Here is a 20,144-nt window from a genome sequence, read left to right on the forward strand (position 1 = left end):
GAAAGGTGCTAACGCTTTCCCTGCAGAGTGTGGATAGCCTAAAATGTGGAGGCGACAATCAGTGGTTGATGGAATACAGGCTTGTGTTTTAAAAAGCTTACTGCCATCCATGATCCTCAGCTTTCTTATGCCCTGTGCTGCTGGGACATTTTCTGTGGTTGCTGTCACAGCAATTTAGTCCCACACTTCTAATGCATTGTGACAACATCTGGACTATATGTACTCTGAAGGAATTCACAAGAGCCACAAAAATAGTTATAAAATTATTCAAATCATATTATTTTAACCTATATTTATAGATAATTTACTTTGATCCCTATTGCAATTTGTGAAAAGCTTTTATTTTGGAAAAAGAGTTCAGTGCTCTTTGAGTTCAGAAGTCTTTCCTCCTAGCATGAAGTTGTAGTAAAAAGCCTTGAAATGTATTTTGTCAGGTAGAAGAGGGATCTGAAAGAAGTCACCCAAACGGCAAGTGCTGTGCAACAAGCACCTTTCCTAAATTGCATCACCTTAGTTCCTGGTACTTTGTTCAAAGTCAAACATAATTTCTTTGTCATGTGGCTGATTGTACAGCCGCATTATAACTTCAGGAATTAAAAAAGTGGTAAATCTATTCAAAGAAATACTGGATTCTTTTCCTTTGAGTCCTGGTTCATGAGCTCTTCACGAGCTCAAGAGCTCCTTCATAACATTAACCTTATTCTCTACATTCATGCAGAAAATACTAGTAATTAAATACCTTAGCAACAGTGATAGGGTCCTAGTTAAAAGCCGAAGTGCACTTAGGGAAGTATAAAAGGGTGTAATGGGTGTAACAGGAGGAATCATAAGCCAGTTGTGTTGGGTTTCAAGAAGCAAACCAGTTGTTGTGTCAGTCACACACAGTCTGCTGCATTTAAATTGGAGATCTAGAATTACTTCAGAGCCTGGCTGATGAGACAGTAAAAAGGTCACAATTCTGAAATCTTGGCTCCTCTTGCAAGAGATCATTTTACTGAATCTCTGCCATGCTCACCTCGCGCAGAAAGAATATTTTTCATAGTCAGAAAATTGACATTGATTATCTGATGAAGCAAAAGACACTATGGCAATTTTTCCACATTATATTCCCATTGCATTTGTCTAACAAGACAAGATTTATATCTCCTTTGGCTATTATTATTCCTAAAACTTCATTCATTTCTTTGTTAGAAAATTCAAAATTATCTTGCCCCACTCTTCTGTATCCTTTGTCACTGAATTTCTTTATATTCTATTGTTGCCATATCATGCTGGAACGCACCATCTGTTTCACTCAAACCATAAACACAATTTCAGATCTCTCTGGATTAGTCCTATCTAACTAGTCATTTGTTTTTTTCAGTGGTCCATCTGATAGCTCTTCACAACCAACAGAAGGTCTTTGATATTACCTATATAACTAACTCACAGTCACCAACACTGTCTACAGAAGACTGATAGCAGACAAGGAATTGAGGGGTCTCTAGCTCTTTCACCCTGCTGTGAGTGTGAAAAGCTGCAGTCCATTTGGTGCTGTGGCTCTCATAGGAGTGAAGGAACTTATCCTACATTGTTCCGAAGGAAAAATGGTAATTGACATCAGATTTGGTCAAAAGTTAGAATTTCGGTTCTGCAAGAAACACATTCTGTTTCAAAACAGTTCTTTGAAGAATTTATAAATTTTACTGATGGTTGCTAAATCCCCCCACAAATACATTCAAGAGTTCTGATTCTCAAAGTGAAAACCTCTTGAGCCATCAACACCTTTGCCCCAGTGTACCAGGCTTATCCATCCCTCCAGGACTCCTAACTGTCCTAGGGGACAGGCAGGAAGCTGGAAAGCTTACATGTCACTAATAACCTTGTAACTTGGACTCAACCCACAAATTTTCTCCTGCAGCATGAGAGAGGCTGCAAGTCCTGAGTGCCTGGGATGAAGGTGGCCTTTTTGCGGCTCCTGGGCTGCCTTCTGTACAGCTCGGTTCTCCGGAAGAGTGTATTGAATCTTTTTAGTGTCTGGCGTCAGGTTTGGTTTCCAAAGCCTCAAAACATGCTCACTGACACCAGCCTGAGTCTGTGTCAGCAGTAAACATGGCAGTAATTTATCACAGCCATTCCAGACCATAGCAACCAGGACAGTAGCAGGCCTCCTGCATCCCCTCCCCTCAACAGGGTGCTGAAGGCTTGATGGAAGCCTGGTTACTGAGGTTCTTCAGACTCCCTGCTGGAGAACTACAAGTTAATAACTGGCCAGGTCCAGCATACCTAATATTTCCATCTGATCTATTAGTTTTGCTATCTTCGTTTCTCATGTAGTTTACATAGCAAGGTTGCCCAAGGACCATAAATTGTGCACCCTTCACTCAAGCAGAAATTTCATGATGTTGTGAAACACTGATATCATTTTAGTAATCTGACTAGAAAATTGGTCAGGGACTAAGCAGCTGAAGCTGTATCTCTTTCAGCAGAAGTTTGTGGTGGTAATTTTCCTTTGAATGTTTTCCATTCTGATAAAATATAACCTCTGAACAACAACAAAAAACTAACACAAAATTTCAATCTACCTATAACTGAGACACACCTAAAAGCTGTCATATTCCTAGGCATCAATGCCACAAGTTTTACAGGTTATAACATTACTCGCACAATGGTATCTGAAATTCCTGACGTCAGCTGCGGACATCTGCAAAGGCAGATATCAGTAACTGTTTCCTATTACTGAGAATAGTCTGTAAGAAAAACAGGAAAATGTCAACAGGTTCCATTTTTGCAACGCAGGATGACAAGGCAGTGCTTACATAGTCTATGATAAACCTTATTTATATAGAAATAATTGCTCCATACACTCAGTTCAAATGGTTACAAATATAGCTAATACCACAACTATTTAACTATGCTGCAGTATTTGTCAAGCATATGGTCCTAAAAATACAATCCTGCTTTTAAGCGTGTGTGAGACAGAGTTTAAGCCAGGCAAAATCCCATATGTGTTAGTAGAACTTAGCTTTAAAACAGAGAGTCAGGGCATGGTATCTTATTACTAAAGAAACAGGCGATTGTGTGTAAATATTCTTGAACTGCAAGATAGGACCTACTTCAGGAGAAAACTTTGGAAGCTGGATTTCAATCATGCATTTAATCAGGCATCAGTCCACAAGAAGATTGCCTTGAAGATTCACAGCAGTACAAAAATGGCTTGAGGTCATTCCCAAAACTCCTGAAGCTAGTAGGACTTAGGCTTTGGACCTCCTCTTTCACTAATGAGAGCATTGCTAGTCATATTAAAGTAGTATTTAATAATATATTGACCATTTTTTTTGCACACTGACATTTTTATTTGTTTTCCACCGCTAAAAGCTACTGAGATTGACTATTTTTTTGTGATTATCAAATTAATGTTCCAAAAGCCACACATAGATGTCTTAAATCATTGATATGAATTTTCAAAAAGGCTGAGCATCCATTGCTTTCTGTGTAGTCTGCACTTTTGTACCATTATTATCCTTTGGATTGAGAAGATTTAGTGTAAAGGTCTTTGGACAACATTTGAACAGTTAGAATGATGTATATTTTAATTTGGCATCTAACTCATATCTATCTTAATATATGTACTGAATCAAAAAGTAAACAGATTGCAACCACACTATTTCCTTATTACAATCCTTACTCTTATCACAGTTTCTTATGGCATTCTGAAATCGTATGAAATCAATAAAGGTTGGTTAGAAAATATTGCTGTCTTTACTGTTTAAGCAGGCATATAAAAGCCTAGGCATAATTTAGAAATTCAGAAGAAAATCAGAGCAGAGATCTCATCTTAACAACTTTCATCAACACCAGTAGTTTCTTTTTAAAGAAGACAGTGCCTTGCAAGGAGAAAAAAAATGTCAAGTTTGAACTGGAGTTATCAAGGCAACAATGGTAAAAGCTATCTTTAATAGAAAATCAGATTTATTAATAATGTATTGAATATTTCATTTTCCTTACAGAAATTCTTCAGAATTGCATGGATTAGTAACATATCAAGTATCTGTATTATGTATACAATTGGTTCCAAGGGAAAGTGTCATGAATTCAGTATTGACACAGAATTAGAAGTAGAAAACTTCAATTATTTATTTATTTTACCCAGGACCTGACCACTGGCACAAGTTATACCCTATTGCCAATGGAGAACGTCAATCTCCTATTGATATTAAACTCAAGGAAGTAAAAAAAGATGCATCTCTGGGACTTCTTCAGATCACTTGGAAACCTTCCACATGCAAAGAGATTGTCAATGTTGGACATTCATTCCACGTGAATTTTGAGGATAAGGACAATCAATCAGGTGTGTAAAAAATCTGGATCTGGAGAGGGGGATGTTTTCTTTTTTCATTCTCTTTTTCTCTAATTTATATAGAAAACAAGATGAGTTGCCTTCGAGGAGTTTTTTATATAGATTAGGGTATGTGTGCTAATTTTGTTGCAACAGTTGGCAACACACTTTAAATGTTATAGAAGGTCCAGATTATGTTCTTTAAAATCAGGGCTTGTTGGCAAGTGTTCCTGTGTTAACGGCAAAAGGACTGGTAATTTCCCAGTAGGAAACCTCCAGGATAATCACTGATTTGTGAAGGGGAAGGTAGGAGGAGAGTTTCTAAACACAGTTACTCAGTTGTGCTTTTATTTTAAATCAACATGCGGTGGGAGATATATACATATGTAAAAGTTACTCACAGTATAACTCCGTATGGAATCACTCTGGACTAGGGTTTTTTTCTCAGAGAGTCTTACTACCTTGATAGCAAAGGAGGAGATTTCTTTGTGCTGATGTATAACATTGTAAGTGCTTCAGGAACTCCAGGCATATATTTCTAAGCATCATGCACAATTACAGGTGCCTATCACCACAGTAGGAATCAATACATATTTATGTGCTTGTAAGCAAGGAATTAATGATAATGACCAATAAACAGAGTCAATAATGTTGAAGTATACCTGTGGCATTTCATAGTCTAAATTCAGACATCAACTACCTATAACTGTTACTTTTGTGAAGAAAGACACCTTTAAAATACTGTCATAAATAATGCAAATTTTAGTGGGAAGTGAATTTCATGAGGTAGGATGGTTTGTTCTGCAGTTATTAAAATCCAATTGCTCTTTCTGGCAAACTGCTGGTTTTCTGCATTATTTTTCCTTTTATTTTCTCTCTGAGGTAGAAGGTCTATTCACATATATTTCACCTGAATTTTGGAACTGCACTGAGGAGACATGCAGATTTACTGTAACCAATGCACTCATACACATACCTAGAATTAAAACCTTCAATAACTTTGGCTTAACTGCACAAAATGTTTTTTTTTCTCCAGATGTTTAAAAATAATCTAATATCAAAACATGTTAACATGGAGAAAACTGCTTGCATGTTATAAAATCTTTGAAATCTATAACTTGCCTGACAGGAAGACTTTATTGATTGATGTTTTTACCATACTTCATTCATTTGCAGTGCTGACAGGTGGACCTCTCACCGGAACATATAGATTGCGGCAGTTTCATTTCCATTGGGGCCAAACTGATGAGCAAGGCTCAGAGCACACAGTGGATGGAAGGAAATATGCCTCAGAGGTAGAGTCAATGAAAGAAAAGTTGAAGTCAAGTTTTCAAAGTCTGGTCATATATATCATCCTTAAGAAAAAAAAACAAACAAGCATATCTAGATAGCTTTGGTAGTTATTTTATTTTGCAAAAGCAATACCAACTCTGCAAATGCAAAGTTGACTTTGCAAGAGCAAATTGGATTTTTGTGGTCAGTACTTATTAATCTAAATTTACATAATCTAAATCCATATTTAAATAATGAAATAGAGCTGAATGGTGCGCGTATGAAAGTAACATTTGCTAAATGTTAAAAAGGTCGGCTGTACACACACATTCAGCTTAATACTAAATCATCTGCTTTTTAGAGTCTGATCACCCAATGCCCCACTATAATTGTAGCTGCAGCTCCTCAGAGCTACAAGCATGCTGATCACTGTAAGGTTTTTTTCCTGGCTTTTCAAAAGCAGCAAATAAGAAGGAAACCCAGAAGAAATTAATGAAAGTAAAGAGATAAAAAAAGTTATCTAGTAATGGCCTCAGCAGCTGTCAAGTACATTAAATATTTTCAGATAATGAAGCAAGGTCTGTTTTACAAAAATTGAAAACTACCTCTAAAGTAAGAGATTGTATTTGTTTTCCAGGGCCTTAGTGTCCTGCTAACAGTCATGAACATGCCAGCAAACAATTCATGTTCAATCCATGTAATGGTATCTTTGGCATCTTTTTAGATTTTAGGAACATTACAACATGACACACTAATGAGATGGATTATACATTTTTAATGTAGGCATTAGGAACACACAGCCAGAAGTGTGTTCCTAATAGGAAATTTTCTGCTGTTGAGAGTGCTAAAGCTATCTCATTTGATACAGCCAAGATAAGAAAGGGGTGTCCCTTTAGAATTGCTTTCTGCTGTAAAGAGATAGTGCACTTAAGCTGTGTTTAAGCAGCCCATGATTAAGTGTTTTTTAGTTTGCTTTGAATCAATAGTTTAAAATATGTTGAAACAGTAAAGATGTTAAGTTGAAAATATAGCAATTCAGCTTTAATAAATACCAGAATTTTTTTTAAATTGTTTTAAATCAGAATGTTAAGATTATGTGCAGTATATGATAATTTCCATGTTCTGTTTCTATATTTTAGAATCTCTTCGTTGTATTTTAAGAAGTTTTGATATTTTTTGTGACCATGTTGCTGAAACATTATACAAATAATTCAGGACTAGATTATCGCCATAGAGTTACATAGTTGCTAAGGAATTGCTAAGCATATTAATAGGTGAGAAGGCATATAAAGAAACTCCTATGATTTCCACATTCTGTAAGTTTTTGAAATTTATATTTCACAAGAACTAGCTCAAGATATAATAAGCAACATACTAGGCTGTAACTCTATTAAAGCAAATACTGTCAAATAATTGTTGAAAGCTTTAGGTTGAATATAAACCATCCACAGCCATGATGTTCATGGCCATACCATCAATCTTTTGCAGTAAATGGGACTATTATGAATAAATGTTGCCCTATGTGTAATGAAGTGGTTACATTCCTTAAAATGATATTTTATGTATTACATTTTTAAAGAAGGAAATAAAGGCATGCACAGGAGACTGCTAGCAATAGAGTTAGAAATATATATGTCCCTTGTAAGTTGTGATTATGTCTCTGTACATGTCTCTGTACTTACCCCTAAACTGCTTCCAGGAATATGTGCAGTTCTGCCTACCCCAAGGTAAAGCCGGGGTATGAGTCCTGGCAATGCCAGGGTAATTCAGCAGACCACCATAAATCTGCAGGTGTTCACAAGCACGTTCTCAGTTTCACGGTCAGACCCTAAGAGTGCAGAGTGGCATTTCTAACTATGTTACTCTAGTTGTGGCATTTCTCTGTAATAGAACCAGCAAAAATGATCCTGTCAATTGCTTTTTAGCTTCATCTCATTCACTGGAATGCAGACAAGTATTCGAATGTAGCTGAGGCTTTCGACAAGCCGGATGGCTTGGCAATTGTCACTGTCTTCCTGAAGGTCAGTTACTGACATACTAAAACCACATGTGTCTCTCTTCCCTTTCCTTACCAAAACTGCAGTACATGATGAGGACCAGGAAAAACACACCTTTCTGTTAAATCAGTGGAGAAGTCTGTCTCTTATCCTGATTTATCTCCTATTTCCAACTTTGTTCGTGCTTCTACACGGTTGTTTACCCAAATCCCCATTTCATCCACAGACCCTTCAAGAAGAGCTGCACTTTAAAGCATGGGTACTAGTGAGCTTGTGGTGTTTCATCCACCTTTGTAACAGGCAATGCTCACACCTTTTCTGCTTGCTTTCCACTCCATTTACAGCGATGTGAACTTTCACAGAAAGATGGTTCGAGTCATGTGTGCTATTACTGTCTAGCACTCAGAAAAAAAAATTCTAAATCAGCACTCCAAGAAATCTTGAATCCATGCACATGACATATTTAGCCTTTCAAAACCAAGGCAGGAAAAAGAATTCCTTATTTTTAAGGACTTTATTCTGTTAACAAAATACCATTAAATAATATTATATATTATTATATAATGCTAAAGTATAATTACTAATAGTTCACATTGCAAAAAAGATACCAGCAAAACCATATCTCTGAATGCTTTCAAAGCGAGTTTCAAAGATAAGCACATATGATCATATCAATCATATACTTCTGAACCCTGGATTATTTTTGCAGTCTGCATTACTCTGCAAAGCACAAGCAAAACTTCCTGTTATTTCCTCAAAAAGTTCTAAATTTTGTCTCGTTCATAGTGGGTTTGCAAAGATAAACTAATGAAGATTTATAAAGCATATTCTTATTCTTGATTCTGTTAGAATAAAACTATTGTTACATATTTAGGATTTTAAAGTATTTTTTTATTTACAGCTCGGCTTATGCAATGAAAACCTGAAGGGTGTCTTGAAGGCCTTGGATTCAGTAAAGACTAAGGTAAACATCATCACAGCCTGATCATGATAATATATAAAGTAGCTAAATTAAAATCTACACGGTCTCTCATCTGCCTTTTTGAAGACTTCAGAATAATGCAGGTGTTCAGCTGAAGAATCCTGCTGAGATGTGGGAGCCGAAAGCATGCTTCTGGACATGAGTTTACAGGATCCTGTAAAATATTTTGTATTGTTGGGGCTCCACCCTGTAGACAGCTATGGGTTCTTTGTGTAAGAGTACACAGTTCTGATTCCTACCTAATCCTATGCTTCCATCCATCTGTCTATTTAAAATTACCCCTGGTGTCCATCACCAGCACAGCCTCATAGTAACCAAACTGAAGTTTCTCTCAATTAAAGGAAGGAAAAAAAGGGAGAAGAAATAACACCATAACTGCACTTTTCTTAAGCAGTCTTGTAAAGCAGTGACTATTCCCACTAAGTCTCTCATAAAGGCACAAGGTAAGCAGAAATAGAGTCTGAATATCGGAATTTTATTGAAGCATGTTAAAAATAAAACACAGCATCTCCCACAGGATTTTAAAAAGGAATGTAGACTTTGACCCTGAACATGCAAACGTTACCAACATGTGTGAATCCTCCCTTTAGCCTCAACAGACGGCTGAAAATTAATTATACACTGAAGTGTTTTACTTGCTCAGGAGCATAGAGTTCAGCATTCAGAAAAAAAACCAAACCAAAACAAACACCTTTAGTCAGTGATGACCAAACTCTTTGGTATCTGATACCATTTTGGGGGGAAATTGGTTTTTGTTTGGGTTTTTTTGAGTAACACTGCTCATTGTCAGTGGTGCCAGCCTAGATGTATCTCGGTGTCAAACTTATCACCAGGGCAAGCAACTCACCTCTGATGCTATGAGAAAACACTAGTGTTTTGAAATTACCTCCTCTGATTTAGGAACATACTCCTTTGCAGTCTGGGATGTAAATCCTATCTTACTCATGGGTTTCATTAACCCAGAGTATCTTCCACAGGGTAAGAAAGCTCCCTTTTCTGATTTTGATCCTTCAAGCCTACTGCCTAAATCCATGGATTACTGGACCTACAATGGCTCTCTGACTCATCCTCCCCTCCATGAGAGTGTCATCTGGATTATACTTAAAGAGCCAATTACTATCAGTTCAGAGCAGGTACGTTATTACAGGGAACAAGACCCTTCACATTGTACTGCTGCATTAGGTTTATTTGTCTCATTTTTACTGTTAAATGAGCACTACCTTAATGCCACATTGTTGCTTTTAAGAAACACTTATGATTCTGCCTCAGCTGGGTTAGGCTACTCACATCTTACAAAGTCTTGTGGAAATTGAGATAGGAAGACTTCAGATTGGTGGAGTTGCTTCTATTGCTCCAGGAAAGGCAATTTTCTTAATCAAACTTCCTTGAAGTGCTGTGTCTCCCAAAGCAGAAGCCAGGCAGAAAGCTGAATTCTTCCCATCTTCATTCCTAGAAGACTCCCCAAAAGAAATTCATATTCTCATCAAATCTCAGCCAAAAACCTGCCTGAGCAGGGAGCTTTGTGCTGTGCCACAAGATCAAATAGCCAGAGTATAGCTCTATTCAGTGCTATTGTAGAGTGGTTAGGAGGTATACCAATTGCTTTATTACTGCATTATTTCCTAACAATGTCTGTAGGACAAGCTAAATATCCCTCACTGGCCTTACCCAGATAAGTATTCTTTGTGTTCTGAACTCTTGGGAAACTGTCATGCAGTTATTGCCACCTGCCCATCCAAAGGTGTTTGAATTAATATCTTTCCAGATAAGGCTAGTTAAGTACTTGGAATCTTTGAAAATAAAAAGCACACCTGTAGAAATAATTTGGGTGTTATGAAGATCCTTAATATTTGTACAAGGTGTTATTCATTGGGCTATTCCGTGGATAGGGAATAGAAATTAAGTACAAATATTTTGACATAAAAAGCAATGTTTAAAGCAAAGTTGGGTTAGTTCTTAAGCCTTGCCTTTTACTTTCACAACTAGTGACATGTTTAATTTATCAACATTTTTTTTACATAAGTGATTACATAGTAGTACCGGTGTCTGAAAGTTTCTGTGATAGTTGGGATACAGGGGTCAATAGGATATTCAAAGATGTGTGGCAGCATAAATCCTGACTTGCCACTGGATTAATTCAATATTATGAAGCTTAATTTTTTTTAAAAAATAGAAAGTTAGTTAGGAAGTATGACAATTTCTCAGATATGCAAGATAAAAGTGAAAAGCTAAATATATCCCTTCCTTCCTTGCCCCATTTAGCTGGCTCAATTCCGCACAATCCTGTCTTCTGCTGAAGGGGAAGCACCTTGTCCCATACTGAGCAATCACCGGCAACCCCAACCGCTGAAGGGCAGAGTGGTGAGAGACTAATTCCAGACAACCAAAGCAAATCTGGAGCACAATCTGTTCATCAAGAGCAACACATCCAAACAAAGACTATGGAAAAATCTACCAAAGAAATGAGAACAGTGCATGTGTTCTTAGCTGCAATATTCCTGTCCTGCCAGAAGCTGTTGTAATTCACTGTGCCATTTGGCTAGTGCTTTTACTGGAATTGATCTATATTATTTTGTGGTAGGCAACTAATCTGTTTTAATGCATGACTTCTAACAGTGAAATGTACTTCAAAATTTTTAATGAATCTTCACATTCTTCCTGATGTGCTAAGTAAACTGTGGTGATAAGAAGCAAAGTCATTGTTCAGAGTGAAATTAATCAGTACTCAGGTTCCCACAAGGAGAGTTTATGCAACTGTATGAGATGTCTGTTGTTTTTTGCAAGGAAATTTCTTCTATTAATGGCAATTATGAATAGGTTATTGTTGCTTTGGCTAATAAAAATGGTTTCTTTTTCTAGCTTAGCTGATATATGCCTGATTTAAATTCAATTAATAAAGAAAGCGCTTTGAAATGAAACAGTATTGTAACACTGCTATGCCATCAGTGTTTTAAAAGAAATGTTGTAATAATTGCTCTTTTATTTCACCTGCAGACCTTAGAAAGAATTATTAGACATATGTCCATGGAAAAATAAAGCACCTTGGTCTGGCTGTACAGTTAAGTCACACAGTTTCACTATTTCTCAAGCAGAGCTGTACTCAGCTTTGCAAATGGCTCCAGCAGTGACAACTGAATTATTTAATAGCCAGCAGTGGCAAAGGTCTGAAGAAGATAAAGTCAGACTCTACGAGGAACAACATAAAGCATTAGGAAAAAAATGAGATTTCCAGTTGACCCCATTATGTAACTTAAATGTTATTTGACTGAAATGATGAAGTACCTTCATTAAATTACATAAGTGACTATTATATGTTGGGGTTTTGCAGCACATCTTGCTACAGATATAGTTTCTTCTTTAACATTTGCATGCCTTTGACTATACCGTAAAAGCAGTGCTGTAAACATTTACAGTTCCTCACACTTCCTTTATAAAGTACAAAAAATTTTCAGATCCACATTTCCAACATATTCAAAAGCTGAATTGCTTTAAATGCAAAATAACCACCTCTGCTGCAGCCATCTGCATTCAGTGAGACATACTCCTAGGTCAACCTTTTCAGCTAACCAGTGTGTGTATCCAGCAACTGGATCAATAAGGCCTTGGTCTGTGACTCACCACCATAATGCAGTGGCAACATTTATCATACCAGAACATGTGAAATGAATAACTAATCACTTGCCCCAATCAAATTATCTTATACCTGGTTAGCTTGTGTACCCTTGATGCCTTCTGCCATTAGCCTGTTAGGCACTATGACAGAAGTCAAGACTAACTTTATTCAATGCGATGCATTTGTAAGAAACACAATAAAATCATACCAAGACCTTTCTTTATTCTGTTCCAAAACAGGTGCCACATTTATGCCTAACTTTCTATATGAAATAAGTTTTGAGATACCACAAGCAATTTACACCTGAAAAAAGGAGAGGTCATTTAGTCTTATTCTCCTAGCTTGGAACTAGAGGAAAAATTGTTCATTGAAAGTGCAGAAGAGTGAGCACAAACTGCAGATAAGCACATGGCAGCTGAATGTAATACTTCAGCTTAGTCTTAGACCTCTACCTTTATGAACAAGAATCTTCCTTTTGTCATAAAAGCTTCTTTTCCTAATAATATCAATCTCTGATGCAGAATCATGAACAAAATGGGAGCTCACCCATGAGCATGGGAATGAGGAGCTCAGTATTCAAAAGCAGTCTCCACTTCTGTGTTAATGAAGTGCTAAGGCTTGGACAATAAGCCCAAGCCAGAGTTGACCTATAGATGAATCCTGTACATTTTATAACTGATAACCATTGTGCTATTAGGTATTATACTAAGTTATAGCAAACCAACTGTTCTGATGTAAAAGGTGGGAATACTGAAGCCTGAGCAACAGGCCCTGAACTGAAACTGCTAACTCTGTATGTAGTCATTAGTGAAATATGCATAGAAGATGTAGTTTAAACAGCATAAAACATGTCTATCCTGAATGTATCCTTATATTTCTTTATGTGTGAGCAAGATAACAAGGCCACGGAAACAGTTGTCTGGCCTTGTGACCTTGCTCATAAATTAACTAGATAAGCAGGGAAACTCCCTTAGCTTCTCCCTTAAGCCCTGGCCAGGCTCTGGGGGGAACCTAACTGAGATGAAAACCAGATATTTCCGCTTAAAACAAAGGTGTTAGCTATTCTGGCTTACTGATTTTTAGGTATATAAGGCTGGGCCCGCTCACAGCGACTTTGGAAGCCTCACCTACGGGTGGACGCACCGCGTAGGATTTCCCACTTGCAGGGAAAGGTTCTCCAAATCCTCGCTGTAACCGGGGCTCCCCAGCGACTGCGGATCTGGATGATGGTAACGTATGCAAGTGGTGATGGATCTTTCTTAATCACTATTCTCTCTCTCTCTCAAGTAGTAATGATTTGATGCATTACCCTGTATTTTCCTATTTGTTTAAGTGCACTATTCTGTCTTTTCTTACTGTATGTTTTCTGTATTATTCTGTTACATTATTTAGTTATTTCTAGTAAAATATGCCTGCTCTTTTCACTCTGGTGTCTGAGTTTAATTGATATCCCTGATCAGCAAAACAGTTAATTAAAAATCAGACAAATCAACATTCAGTCAGATATTCCTGCCATCCTCATCAGCAATACCTATTCCTATTACCTGATTAAGCAAAGCTAGTAAAATGCCTCGTTTGGTTCATAAACTTACAAAAAGACTTACAGAGGTCAATAATTCCCTCAGGTAATTGATACCTTCTTAATGAGCGATCCTAAAACCACACCACTTGTCTCTGCCTTAGTGCAACAACTGCATCATCCCTTTAACTGCCATGAACAGGAAGATAATAATTTTCACTCCTCCCAGTTCTCCAGAGGAAAAGTCTGATGGTGCTTGTGGGAAAAGTGAGAATGGAGACACAGCTATATCACTTTGACTGGTTTCAGAGGAGGCATCTTCCTTGTGATGGCAAAAAAATTAAACCTCACAAAGAGACCACAATGGGCACACATTTGAGAAATGATAACAAATCTGTGAGGCAGAATAACATCTTCCTATACAGAGCTATTTCATTCAGAGTCTATTTAAAAAGCTCTCTGAGTAGTGTGCTGAGCTGTCTTGTAATTTCTCAGATTTAGAGTGCGCTTGAGCTGCAGAACTGTGAGTTCAATCAGTTGGAGACCTTTGCATGTGTGCACAAGGGTGACAAGGAAGTGGGCAGCTGGATCTACTAGTTTGTCTCAAGTTCATCTCCAACATAAATGACTCCACCCTGCTTCTTTTTGTGTAACTCCTTTGGAAAATTACTTTAATAAAATACAAGTGAAAACATCAAGTAGGAACGACTGTGAAAATCAAATCGACCTGATTATGGCAACCAAGAAAATGAATAAGCAATTCATAGTCTAGGAAATGGTAAGGCAAATTAAATGTCCTTGACTTGACGAAGGCAAGCTCATTTCATAGTATATCTAGACTTTGACTACCAGTGAAGGAGAGATCTCTTATCTTTATAGCAAAGAAAGAGAACAAAATACAAACAGGATTTTATTTTAGGACATAAAGCTATATTGACATCTAATGGTACTTGCTGGCAATATAAGAGAAATGGGAAGGAAAATTACCCAGTGTAGTAGTTTGAATGGGTGGTATCTCAATGCCAAAGACTTGAGGAAATTACACAGAAAAACATAAATCTTTTAAGTCTTATTTTAAGAATACCATTTCTGCCTTTTACCAGAATGAATCATTTTCTCATTTGCTACTCCATATTTTCTCTGTACATAAAAACATTGTTATCTGTGTGCTGTGCATCAGTAGCCAAACCCAACAGTATATCACCTTTAAACCCAAATGACAGAGGAACAGGTAAATGCAAGCTACCACAGATGCAGCTCATCTGGAGAACTTCTGCTAGGCTTCTCTTCAACTCACAAAGACTTTCAAAATACAGTAACTCTGCTAAAATAAAGTTCCCCTGTGTAGCTCCACAGCTGTGAAAAAGTTAGCATTTGCCATCTGATCAGCAGAATGCACTTCAGGTCAGACTGCAGCAACCCCTTCCACCTTGATCTCTGCTGGACACATTAACTAGGACTCCTTTGTTAGTGTTATAAGACAAAATTGGATTGGTTAATGTTTCACATTCATTTTTTTCTTTAGAATATCCTTCCTAATTCAACTTTTCCCTTGTGTTGAGGGAAGAAGTCTACTGTTATAACCACAGAAGTGTCAACTGGTAAGTGTGCTTTGAGAATGCCCAGATAAAACCCTGTAGATGAGATGATGGTCTGAGGAGGCCTAGTTAATAGCTCCTGATACAGCTTAGGGATTTTACTGTAGGGTCTGTAGAGTCTCACTTTTTTCATAGGACTTTCTGGGAATCCTCTGCACCTTTAATCCTGTCTGTAACAGGTGCAGAACTGCAGTGCTGAGCAAGCCCAGCAACACAGGATGGGAAATGTGGGACTTGGAAGCAACTAGCAGCAATGCTGGGTAGTGGAAGAAACCACTTAGTACTGAAGTCAGTCTCAGTAGACCATTTAGAAAATGTTCAGATGTAATACTTGATGTAATCTTGAAACTTTTAAAATTGCTTTTCAAGCAAAACTGCTTGTCAAAATCAACACATTCGCTAGCTATTCTGAATTTCTTGATTGCATTATTTATCAAAGAAAAAAATTTTTAAACTGCTGAAAAAACCCTCCAGGACTAATGGTGTACTGCTGCCTATGTTTTTGTAATGCATTATAGCTTCCTTGCATGCCTTATTCAAGTTTTTGTGCATTGGCACAGAGCTCAAATAAAATGCATTTATTTTGTGGCTGCTTAAGCCATTAGGTCTTTTGCAATGCTCTGAGGTAACCAGGAGATCACACCATAAAAACTTTAAAATCAACAGACTAAATTGTGCCACAAAGTTCACTGTAGTGTAGGTAGAGCCAAGTCAGGTTAAATAGTACATGCGTAAGAAAAGTACACCTATGGGATTGTGTTCACACCAGTACAGTGAACTGTGACTAATCTTTTTTTAAGGGCTAACCGTTGCAGCACTAAGTCAGGCGAAGTTGTAAGGTTCCTCTCAGAACGGTGCTAAAGAGCCCAGGTGACAAAGAGGCAAGTGCCCTTCATCCCCAAGGTGTCCTGGCAGCTTCCAGCAGCCCAGCAAAGGGTGGTGCTGCCATGGGCGCTGGCCTGCTGGGGTCCACGGAGCCTGAGCGGATGCAAGACCAAGCTGTGCCATTTTGGGATCAGTGACAGCAGCAGCACTTTCTATTCCTGCAGCCTGAAACGAGCACTTCCCTCACTGCCAAACTATCACCACCTGATGATCCCCTTTTAGATATCCATTACGTTCACTTCCTATTTTGTCTGTGGAGAGACACTGCTCACATTTGGATAAATCTGTGAAATTGAGAGGCTGGAATATCTTATCCCTGATATTCAATGTATCGGGCAATGTGTAGCCTCTGCTTAATTTCTCATAAATACACACACACACACACTCCAGGGTGGAAATTTAAGAGTGAGCTGGGGAAAGCCCAAGCTTCCCTCTCTCTTCCCATCCAGGGGGGGAATCAGCTTCATTCCTCACATACTCTTTGAACAGCATTTACCCCTCCTCAGGACACCTGTGAACTTAAATCCATCCCACCCCTGTGAACTTAAATCCATCCCACCCAAGCAAGAGAAATCCAGGGATGGCCGAGGGGCAACGGAGCATGTCGCATGCCCAGCGGTTCTTGGCACATGTCGCTCAGCGGGACGATGGCTGCTGGAGTGATGCCTCAGTAACTGGATATGGTGGGGCAGAGGGGCAGCGTGCGTCTGCCAAAATGCTGCCACACAGCATGGCTGGGGGACGGGCCCGCAGCTTGGCTGTGCACGACCCGCACCAGGCCTCAGCTACAGCCGCGTCACTGAATTCAGCCCTGGCTGAGCCCGCTGGCCCCCGGGCTCACCCTCATGTAGGCAAGTGCCGACTGGCAGCGTTGGGTTAGACAGTTTGCTAAGCAGCTTTTTTGACCTTTTGGTCACAAAGAACATCAGATCTGCACTGGAATCTTGGTGGCACAAGGACTAACTTTTTTGAGACACCACAAATTTGATTTGTGGTAATGATTTGGCCTGCTCTTACTCTCACTGAAGTCTTTAGCAAACTGCATGTTGACTGAAGTTGAACAGGATAAAGCAGTGAATGAGGCTGAAAGACTAGAAAAAAATAGTGTCTGGCATGACAAAATCTAACACAAAAAGAACTCATCTCTATCTGTGACATTTGGTTAGAGCAATGTAATAAAATGAATCAATATAAAAGACCAAGTCATACACTGCCAATACTTTTATAAATGGTACCTCTGAACATACCCTCTCCTGCCCTGCTGTAAACTCACTCCTTCAGCTGGAGGGGTGTTAATCAAGAGAGAGCTGAGGACAGGGGCAATCTGGTCATCTGGGCTGCCCCTTGAAACCAGACTGCTTCCTCACGATAAGGAGACACTAACCCCTGGCACACCAACAACATGCTGTCAGAAAACATTTAGATTTACCCTTGAAAAATGTGTTAGGACAGATTTGGTAGTAATGGCACAAAAAGCTGTCAGCAACTGATGCAATAGGACCACCCCTCTCTTATCGGGAAGATCCCCATAAGGAAGAGCAAGGAGGGGGACATCCACAGCTACTTCTGTGCAAGCAAATTGGCTTCCCTGCAGTCCTCTGGGGGAGGTCAGATCAGCACATCCCCCTTCTTCCCTCACCAAACTGTACGTTCTTCCATTGATTCACACTGTTGAGAAGTGTAGTCCAATATCCTTCCACAGAACCTTATCCATTGATTCACACTGTTGAGAAGTGTAGTCTAATATCCTTCCACAGAACCTTATTTCTTAATTATCTTCATGGAAGCATAGAGGCCGTTTCAGCAATGGCAACATACTTCAGAGGCATGGTCCAATGAAGCCATTGTGTCTTCTGTCTGTGAAAATGCACCTGTGCAAGAGGAATGCCTGAAAGGGTCATACTCCAACTATTCAGAGTGCTTTCAGCCCTTGAACAAGTCCTGTAGGATTAGCATTAGGCAGGGTTTTAGAAGGCTGCCAGCTAACAATGCTGCATTTTGCATTTCCATTACATATCCCAGAGCAAAGTTTGTAACATGGATTCTTTTGTTATTGGGTCAAGGGAGAGAAAGGCTCCAGGGAAAACCTCCAGACAGCTTTAGATAATTATTGCAAAGCAAAGCACTGCCAAGACTGCAGAATTGTTTCCTATTTCACTCATCATACCCTACTTCTGGCCTCCTAGGTTTCCCTGGTATGAACATTGCTGACCTATCCTGTGAACCTTTAGCCCTCCTTCCAAGTATTTGTTGTATGCATATTTCTTTCTTCAAGTGACATTTTAACTCATTTGAGCGTATCTGATTGATGAGAGGGAGATGGATATTTGGCTTAAGCGGTTGCAAGACCAGACACGTACAGGACATCAAGCTCTAGACCCGTTTCTGAAATCTCATTTCCTTGATACTACAGCAAGTTGGGCCAGTTGAGAAAGGAGCATAGACTGAATAAATAAATGAATTTATGTAAATTTATGTATAAATAAACATGTGTGAACAAATAAATATTCAACAGAACAATATTGTAAGTATAAAGGAGTATATATTAAAACCTAATTGTGTTCAAGACCATGACATACACAGTGTTCATACCCATGTTCTTCTGTAGATCTGCAAGCATACAGGGATATAGTTATTCCAATGGGGTGGTTAGACTAATGTTATGATTCAGCAGCTACTCCTGAGCCCTTGTTCTCAAAGAGTATGCTTTGAAATATCTGAACATCACAACAGAAGTGACCCAGCTTGCCACAGGGCTGGACCTTCCATTAACTAGGAGATCTCTTAGGTAGTCAATACTTCAAGGGAATTAAAAGCTTCCTCTTAAATGGGTAAACAAGGACTTAAGTACCAGTTTGAAAATACTGACGTGATGTGACTATTGCAAAGCCACAAAGAAAAGTGGTGCAAAGTTAGGAACAAAACAGAGTTTCTGCGCAGGGCTCACATGCTAGAGATCACTCAATCCCCTAGATCAGACCTACCATTAAAACATCACTTTCCAAAAACACCTTCCACTGTTTTCCCTGAGACAGATACATGGCCTGTCTCTGGCCTAAAGTAAATTCCTTCTACAAATCCAGTTTTCCAGGTTGCAAACCAGAAGGCCCCTCTTTCCTCACAGAGGAATTTCTAATTGCTCCTGTCCTCCTTAATCTCACCTGGATGCTTCTGGCTTTGACCACAGGACCAGTTGGTTCTAGTTTTACCACATACCTAACAAAAATGGTGGCTGTTTCCATAGTTAAATCAACATTCACTAATGTGCTGGCTTCTGTGACACAGAAGTCACAAAAATATTGAATTTCTGCTGAAAGACAACAGACTAATGAATAGAACAAGCATTAATTTGCCAGTTTTGCAAATAGGGAGAGGCACAAGAAAAGCTTACAATAGGATTTAGAAGATGCATTTTGGCACCTATAATGAAACTTAGGATGAATGCCAGTGGCTAAATTCTGTAGAGAACTCCAGAAAGTAGATGCCAGCCTGCCTCTCTCATTTACGAGACATCTAAATACCACTGTTGCACAGGAATGCTGCGTGTAGTGGCACCCACGCAGCAGCCAGCTTATGCAGACTTAAGTGTTCAGACCAAGTGGGGATAAAGTGTCACACAGTCACTCCAGTGGGATGCAGAAAGGAGAGAGGTGCTGGTGAAGCCCTGGGTGACACTGCTGCACATGGCACTCCTAGCACACACACCAGAAGTGTTAGCCATGCCCATACTAGAAACTGGAGAGGGACATGACTTGGCCATCATCAAGTGGAAGCTCCCCAGCATGGTTCTGGTAAATGTCAGCTAGAGCTCTCTGTGAGAAGGCCCAGACCGGGTGAAATGATGGTTCCCAAGACCATATGGAGAAAGGTACACAGGAAGGTTCAGCTGTACAGACTCAGGACATGTTATAGCCTTTGTTCCAGGACCAGAAAGTGGGCCCTGGTTTGCTTTATTTACCA

At 39.0% G+C, this 20,144-nt stretch overlaps 1 protein-coding gene across 2 annotated transcripts; it reads left to right on the plus strand.

The window, feature by feature from the left end:
* The first annotated feature begins 2,877 nt into the window (after positions 1-2,877).
* CA1 (carbonic anhydrase 1) lies at positions 2,878-11,432 on the plus strand. Of its 2 annotated transcripts, XM_074816548.1 has the most exons (7): positions 2,878-3,921; positions 4,133-4,330; positions 5,495-5,613; positions 7,516-7,611; positions 8,489-8,551; positions 9,547-9,702; positions 10,832-11,432. In XM_074816548.1, the coding sequence occupies exons 1-7, from the start codon at positions 3,885-3,887 to the stop codon at positions 10,940-10,942; spliced, it is 780 nt and encodes a 259-aa protein (XP_074672649.1). In that variant the 5' UTR covers positions 2,878-3,884; the 3' UTR covers positions 10,943-11,432. The 2 variants fall into 2 exon arrangements, with proteins under 2 accessions (XP_074672649.1, XP_074672640.1); XM_074816539.1 differs by lacking the exon at positions 10,832-11,432 and having other exon boundaries at positions 9,547-10,818.
* The last annotated feature ends 8,712 nt before the right edge of the window (positions 11,433-20,144 follow it).

Source organism: Strix aluco, chromosome 1 (assembly GCF_031877795.1).
Source record: "Strix aluco isolate bStrAlu1 chromosome 1, bStrAlu1.hap1, whole genome shotgun sequence".
NCBI lineage: Eukaryota > Metazoa > Chordata > Aves > Strigiformes > Strigidae > Strix > Strix aluco.